The following is an 8254-nucleotide window of genomic DNA, read 5'->3' as shown; positions in this document are numbered from 1 at the left end:
CCCTCCCCACACCAATTTACCACTTAGATAAATGTGTTAAAAATTACTTGCAGGCAGAACTACTTGTGTTACAGCACAATTGTTTCTACTTTCCTCTTGGCTCTTCCCCGCATCCAGAAGCCACTACTGTCTCTAAAATAAGATCACAAGGCAGACACCCAGAGACATTTGAGCCTCCAACTAGTAAACTAGCAGAAGCTCTACCACTGCCCACAGCAAAGATTCAAAATTGGGGTATGTCGAAACCTTCACTGAATTCATATTACTTTTCTGGTTCACCCTACGTTACACAGAAGTTGAGATTCCTTCCCTCCGCTGAGAAAAGTGCGTTTTCTTTCTCTGTGCCAACACTGCTGGATCCGAGGCTCCAGGAGGAACTGGTGGCAAAGCGGGCGTTTTGGGACGGCGCCTGTGATTGCTCTGTGACTTCCTCTCTCTGTTACATCCATATACAAATACAAGCTTATTTATTTATTTTAATTCTCCTTCTCCTGCTAGCAACCTGTGGACTTAGCATCTGACTGGTGCAGCAAGGAAGGAGGCTAGTGGGCAAGCGTTACTGTGCCCAACCCGGAGGTGCCTCTTCGCAGTCTTCAGGAGCAGCTCCCCCATTCCAGCTCCTCTGGCAGGGTCTGGAGTTACCTGCGACCGGGACAGGAGACCATGAATGTGCCCTTCTGCCCCCTTGCCTTTCTGCCCTCTTTGAGTTCCCGTCCTTAATTGAAGAGCCAGTGACTATTGGCTGAAGTTCCCCCAGCGATTTGCATGAACCGAGAGGGAGTGTCTTCTGCCGCCCTCCCTTCAAGAGCGCTCTGACTGCAGCCTCCCAGGGAATGCGCCGCCGAGGGAATGCGCGCAGCTCGCGGGCCTTGGGAGTGAGCTGGTACCCGGCGACCTGGCACCCGCGCCTGGATATGGGGCGTCTACATCGTCCCAGGAGCAGCACCAGCCACAGGAACCTGCCGGTAAGGGTTAGGGTCAAGGAGCCCCGCGACCCCGACAAGTTGCAGTATTATGAAGCAATTTCCACTCGGATGGTTTTTCAAACCTTCCACCTTCATGTAAACTTCACAGGAAGGATGGCACGGGGAGGGAAGGGAGTTTGGGATAATGTGTCTTCCTTTTAACAAAGAATAGGGAAGTCCTTGGGTCATGAGAGGAAGTTTCTGAAGCAAGAAATGTATCCAGATAAGGTGGAGGGGATCAGGGGTGCGCTCAATCTGCTTTAGATACAGGGGTTCGGGATCGTTTCCTGCTGCTGGCGTCTGGCTATGAATGCCTACTGCAATTGACAGATTGTTTTTACATAACCGTTTTCTGCGTTTACTTTGCTTCCCCCTAAGGGACGGGGAATTAGTGACGGCTTGGTAAGAGGTGGAAATCCAGATCCTTTCGGTTTGATTTCAGATGTGTGCTAAAATACAAATCACTCTTTCCGATCTGAGACCTAAAGTGTTGGAGGTGGAGGAGAGAGTTAGTAGTTTCTCCATAGTATTATTATTGCGATTGTGGTTGTTTTTACGGTTCTCCTAGTGTAACACCCTGCGTGTTCCAGCACTCTAATGGCAGACTCTTCAAGGAGAAATAAATTGCCCACCTTTCAGTGCTCTCTACTACCAGCCCCCTCCCTCCTCATCACCTACCCTGGGTTTCCCTGTCGCGTTGCGCAGTCTCTGGGTCGGAATCCTCTCCACTCTGGCGTGTTTCCGGGGATGTTTTATGGTTTGGGATTCTGAAGTTAGCTGGATGAGGGTGGTGATGGGGAAACTGAAGCGGGGGGGAAGACGGGGGCGGAGGGGACAGAAAGTGCACAGCAAAATTAAGTTTTGGAGACGGCATTGCCCCACAGATCTCCCTTTGCAGCGAGGTTCTTCTCCGCCTCCGTTCTAACTAGAGGTTTTGCTTCTGGGAATGGGGATGGGGACAGCAAGGATCACAGGGGCACTAGTTTCTCTCTCAGACCCCTATTTCCCCGTGTGTGTAATGAGCTTTCTTCCCTCCCCCCACGCCAGCATCTGTTTCTGTTTTTCCTCTTCGTGGAACCCTTCAGCTGCCTCGCGAGTCACAGCCGGGCCACCGAGCTTCTGTACAGCCTGAACGAGGGACTGCCCGCGGGGGTGCTCATCGGCAGCCTGGCCGAGGACCTGCGGCTGCTGCCCCGGTCTGCAGGGAGGCTGGACCCGCATTCGCAGCTGCCAGAGCGCACCGGTGCTGAGTGGAACCCCCCCCTCTCTTTCAGCCTGGCCTCCCGGGGACTGAGTGGCCAGTACGTGACCCTAGACAACCGCTCTGGGGAGCTTCACACTTCAGCTCAGGAGATCGACAGGGAGGCCCTGTGTCTTGAAGGGGGCGGAGGGACCGCGTGGGGCGGCAGTGTTTCCATCTCCTCCTCTCCTTCTTCTGACTCTTGTCTTTTACTGCTGGATGTGCTTGTCCTGCCTCAGGAATATTTCAGGTTTGTGAAGGTGAAGATCGCCATAAGAGACATCAATGACAACGCCCCACAGTTCCCTGTTTCCCAAATCTCGGTGTGGGTCCCGGAAAATGCACCTGTAAACACCCGATTGGCCATAGAGCATCCTGCTGTGGACCCAGATGTAGGCATTAATGGGGTACAGACCTATCGCTTACTGGACTACCATGGTATGTTCACCCTGGACGTGGAGGAAAATGAGAACGGGGAGCGCACCCCCTACCTAATTGTCATGGGTGCTTTGGACAGGGAAACCCAGGACCAGTATGTGAGCATCATCATAGCTGAGGATGGTGGATCTCCACCACTTTTGGGCAGTGCCACCCTCACCATTGGCATAAGTGACATTAATGACAATTGCCCTCTCTTCACAGACTCACAAATCAATGTCACTGTGTATGGGAATGCTACAGTGGGCACCCCAATTGCAGCTGTCCAGGCTGTGGATAAAGACTTGGGGACCAATGCTCAAATTACTTATTCTTACAGTCAGAAAGTTCCACAAGCATCTAAGGATTTATTTCACCTGGATGAAAACACTGGAGTCATTAAACTTTTCAATAAGATTGGGGGAAGTGTTCTGCAGTCTCACAAGCTCACCATCCTTGCTAATGGACCAGGCTGCATCCCTGCTGTAATCACTGCTCTTGTGTCCGTTATCAAAGTTATTTTCAGGCCCCCTGAGATTGTCCCTCGTTACATAGCAAATGAGATAGATGGTGTTGTTTATCTGAAAGAACTGGAACCCATTAACACTCCCATTGCGTTTTTCACCATAAGAGATCCAGAAGGTAAATACAAGGTTAACTGCTACCTGGATGGTGAAGGCCCATTTAGGTTATCACCTTACAAACCATACAATAATGAATATTTACTAGAGACCACAAAACCTATGGACTATGAGCTACAGCAGTTCTATGAAGTAGCTGTGGTGGCTTGGAACTCTGAAGGATTTCATGTCAAAAGAGTAATTAAAGTGCAACTTTTAGATGACAATGATAATGCTCCAATTTTCCTTCAACCCTTAATAGAACTAACCATTGAAGAAAACAACTCACCCAATGCCTTTTTGACTAAGCTGTATGCTACAGATGCCGACAGTGGGGAAAGAGGCCAAGTTTCATATTTTCTGGGACCTGATGCTCCATCATATTTTTCCTTAGACAGTGTCACAGGAATTCTGACAGTTTCTACTCAGCTGGACCGAGAAGAGAAAGAAAAGTACAGATACACCGTCAGAGCTGTTGACTGTGGGAAGCCACCCAGAGAATCAGTAGCCACTGTGGCCCTCACAGTGTTGGATAAAAATGACAACAGTCCTCGGTTTATCAACAAGGACTTCAGCTTTTTTGTGCCTGAAAACTTTCCAGGCTATGGTGAGATTGGAGTAATTAGTGTAACAGATGCTGATGCTGGGCGGAATGGATGGGTTGCCCTCTCTGTGGTGAACCAGAGTGATATTTTTGTCATAGATACAGGAAAGGGTATGCTGAGGGCTAAAGTCTCTTTGGACAGAGAACAGCAAAGCTCTTATACTTTGTGGGTTGAAGCTGTTGATGGGGGTGAGCCCGCCCTCTCCTCTACAGCAAAAATCACAATTCTCCTTCTAGATATCAATGACAACCCTCCTCTTGTTTTATTTCCTCAGTCTAATATGTCTTATCTGTTAGTACTGCCTTCTACTCTCCCAGGCTCCCCGGTTACAGAAGTCTATGCTGTCGACAAAGACACAGGCATGAATGCTGTCATAGCCTACAGCATCATAGGGAGAAGAGGCCCAAGGCCTGAGTCCTTCAGGATTGACCCAAAAACTGGCAACATTACTTTGGAAGAGGCATTGCTGCAGACAGATTATGGGCTCCATCGCTTACTGGTGAAAGTGAGTGATCATGGTTATCCTGAGCCTCTCCACTCCACGGTCATGGTGAACCTATTTGTCAATGACACTGTCAGTAATGAGAGTTACATTGAGAGTCTTTTAAGGAAAGAACCAGAGATTAATATAGAGGAGAAAGAACCACAAATCTCAATAGAACCGACTCATAGGAAGGTAGAATCTGTGTCCTGTATGCCCACCTTAGTAGCTCTGTCTGTAATAAGCTTGGGTTCCATCACACTGGTCACAGGGATGGGCATATACATCTGTTTAAGGAAAGGGAAAAAGCATCCCAGGGAAGACGAAAATTTGGAAGTACAGATTCCACTGAAAGGAAAAATTGACTTGCACATGCGAGAGAGAAAGCCAATGGATATTTCTAATATTTGATATTTCATGGTGGAATAACATGGAGAAATGTTTTAACTGACTTTGGATCTTCATCACCTAAAAAAGGAGCGTGTTGATGGCATTTCCAACGAAGGACGACTAATTTATAACTTGTTCTATATTGTAAATAGCTGTTTACAGGTTTTTAAATTTAAATTCAGAGGTTATAAAATGTGTACAGCATTTTTAAGTGAAAATTAGTACTAACAGCCATAGGACTGTTATTAAACAAAAAAAAAAAAAAAAAAAAAAAAGAAAGAAAGAAAGAAAGCTTGGACATGGTTTGCAGCTTTCATACACCAAGCAGATGATTGATAAAACCTGGGAGTAAGGTAAGAAAATGGAACAAATTTTTATCTAAAAATTCCTGTCACCACAAGAGGGCATCAGCTGCTCCTTTGCAGGGAACTGAGGTATTGTACTTGACAGTTGTACATGAAATTAATGAAAGAGTATATTTTAAATATATTGTTTTTAACATTAAACAAATATGAAATTAAAGTAAATTAAATTTCACCCTATTTAAATATATAAGAAAAAAAGAAATGCACTTGTAAACAGAATGTTTATTACCTCAAAAGTGCATATATAGTTTGAAAGAGAAGGCATTAAAAAGAAGTGCAATTCCTTTTTAGCAAGGATAAAAACATTGCCTTGTGTTACAAATTCGATCTGCTGAAGAGTATTCCACTTTCTGTGTACTCGAATTGCTTTCTGTTTGCTTTACCACTGCACTTGCTGTTATTACAGGGGAAATATATATATATATATATATATACACACACACACACACATTCTTCGTTACAGAAAATGTAACTAGATCTTATGCCCAAGAAAAACAGCCAGAAGCAAAGAAATGCTTCAATTCTTAGTTGCTTCATAGGCATTCATGACATTTTAGTGCTTTCACAACTTGTTGGTTGTACTTTATACTTGGGTTATATATTAGACTTTTATAGGCTTAAAATCCTCCATCACATAAGAAAATAGAAATCATATTAAAAGTGAATTCTTCTAGAGGCTTGTGTGCACTATTGGTTGTTTTAGTTGGGCCTTTTATATGAAAGTTATACTGTACTTATCTTTTTGTTGTTGTTTAGGTTTGTTGGCTACCATTTCTGCCTTCCTTTCTTTGGTTTTGGATTAAGTCCAACAGTTTATTTGTAAGCCCTGCAGCAGATTTCTTTGATAATTTAGCTTTTACTGAATCTCTTGCAATGAAGAAAGCTATTTCATCAGTGATTTATCACTTTCAATTCATTGTGTGAACTGGAAATATTATTTTATATGAGAGCTATAGCAAAATAATCTGTATAAACAAGGAATGTGTTAGCTTAAACTGGATCATTTTACTTTTTGGCATCATGCATCTGTACTGTACCAAAAGTGTTTATATGTCTGCAAATTAAAGGTATATTTTCATAATTTCTTTATCATTTTTAGCATTTTATATTTGAACATGGGCTTGTTATTTCACTGAAGTGCCTGTCATTTGTTTGTTTTTAGGGTTAAATGTGAGTAAACTGTAGTATTCTGCTATATTAAAGTTTATATTAAACTAATTCATTACTCAATTAAACATTGGGTAAATTATTAAATGCGTGTGTAGTTATAGACATATGTGTAGTAGAAAGAGAGTATGCCTAAATGTTTGATGTAAGTTCATATGAAAATTTGCACCCATGTATGTGCACATTCATATTAATTGATTATAGATTTAATATCATTACACATTTTCATTTTACCACATATTTATAACAAATCCTCTGTTAGCAGTGTTGCAATAACTTGCGATAATTTTTAAAACAAAAATACTCTGCAAAAAAAGAAATTGAATGCAAACAATCAAGTTCTTTTAGATTTGTATTAGTTAACTCATTTATCTTATTTTTCTTCAGTTTGAGAATTTCAGTAAATAAAATAATAAGTATATGAGGCAGCAACATTTGTTACAAAAACTAAATATATTTTTATTGGAAATTCCTTTTGTATGAGAGGCATCTGAGCTAAGAGACTAAGATCATTTAACCCCCAAAACTTTTCATTTATAACTGATATGGAGCAATGGAGGAAACATCTCTTAAGAGTCATATTTTATTTCTTATTTCTTTTTTGTAAAGAAATGAACTTCATGAGATAAAAATAACACTATTTATTTTTTAAGAATCCTCCATAAGTGCAATAATTTCATCATCAGTACAAATAGCACAATTTTCGATTCATTTCCAGATTTGAAGAAGTGTCATGTGTTTTGGGGAATGGACTTTATCTCCAGCATGAGAAATGCCTGTAACATTAATAAAAATATGTATTTCTGAATAACTTCTTGTGGCAGGATTTCCTTTACAAAAACATCTCATTCACATTAAAAACATTAATAACAAGGAACGCCAAAGTAAATTAAACTCAAAGATAAAAGCTCCTTTTTACTGACACCTTGTGCTAGAATAGTTGCCAAAATGTATGCTAATCATGTCAATGTTGTTAGTTGAGCTGGCACAAAAATAAATGTTCCATTCATTAAAACCCCTAATATCCATTTAACAGTTTGTGAACCAGTGAGTTCTCTTTGCCCAATTTAATGAAGAAGAGATTGCTGTGATCTTTGCACTGCCAAATTCACTCTTATACCACAGAGAAAATTGTTCATTAATTTTAATTGGGAAATTTAAAACCAACATAGCAATTTCAACTACAGGGGAAAAAACAATTTACGTTATTTGACTACTTAGGGTAGATTTCCTGACCCTGGTAAAAAAAAAAAAAAAAAAAAAAAAAGGAAGAAGCTCTCCTGGCACTTAGGCTTTCATCAATGGTGGTTGGAAGAGGAAAAAAATAAATTCTTTAAAAGAGTTTTGTAGTAATGAAGCATTCAAAAAAATGTAAATTTGTAGTGTTTTGGATTTTCTACATGTATTTTAGGAAAACACCAGGCATGACTTTATTGTGAAATAACATCACTACAAGCAATTTTTAGGAGTGGTATATGAAGTTGATTTGATTGCAGAAACATCTCTCACAAGGATTCTAATTTGTGCTCCCAGAAAATGTCTAAATTGACAACTATAAAGGGGGAAATTAAGCAAGCCTCTCTCCTCTGCAGGCTCAGGATCCAATCTCTCCTCCTGAGGTGAGGACCCTGTGAGGTCCTGATCCCTGGCAGACAATGAAGAACGTAATGAAAGGGCAGCATCAACCACCTGGTGTTCTTCAACTCATTGGGCAGCCTCAGTTCATGGAGGCCAGGGACAGAAATACCTGAGCATTTTCATCCCTCTATGGTAAATTTGCTCACTGAGAAAAAGCTGTCAAAATTGCCACAAAATGCCATATCGCTGATCTAGGCATTCTCTGCCTAGCGCTGTACCTTTATGTGCAAGTAGTCAATAAATATTTATTGTAAAGAATTGATGGGCCTGCAAGAAGACTCAAAGCAGAAAAAAAAATAAATTAAAACAGTTTGGATTCCTGAGCTAAAAAGTCCCAGCACAGTATTTTTTAAAGTTATTTCTACT

At 41.6% G+C, this 8254-nt stretch overlaps 1 protein-coding gene across 1 annotated transcript; it reads left to right on the top strand.

Annotated features, from left to right (window-relative positions):
* The first annotated feature begins 302 nt into the window (after positions 1 to 302).
* On the top strand, positions 303 to 4997 carry PCDH20 (protocadherin 20). Its single transcript, XM_007960529.3, has 2 exons — positions 303 to 965; positions 2013 to 4997. The coding sequence occupies exons 1-2, from the start codon at positions 834 to 836 to the stop codon at positions 4737 to 4739; spliced, it is 2859 nt and encodes a 952-aa protein (XP_007958720.1). The 5' UTR covers positions 303 to 833; the 3' UTR covers positions 4740 to 4997.
* The last annotated feature ends 3257 nt before the right edge of the window (positions 4998 to 8254 follow it).

The sequence above is a fragment of the Chlorocebus sabaeus genome, chromosome 3 (genome assembly GCF_047675955.1).
Source record: "Chlorocebus sabaeus isolate Y175 chromosome 3, mChlSab1.0.hap1, whole genome shotgun sequence".
Lineage (NCBI taxonomy): Eukaryota > Metazoa > Chordata > Mammalia > Primates > Cercopithecidae > Chlorocebus > Chlorocebus sabaeus.
This window is presented reverse-complemented; position numbering and strand designations above follow the sequence as displayed.

What these genes read in the sequence shown, in the direction of transcription:
- PCDH20 (XM_007960529.3), top strand. Translation starts at nt 834, where the DNA reads ATGCGCCGCCGAGGGAATGCGCGCAGCTCGCGGGCCTTGGGAGTGAGC. An exon ending in CCAGCCACAGGAACCTGCCG is followed by an intron (nt 966 to 2,012) that starts GTAAGGGTTAGG and finishes CCCCCACGCCAG; the next exon opens with CATCTGTTTCTGTTTTTCCT.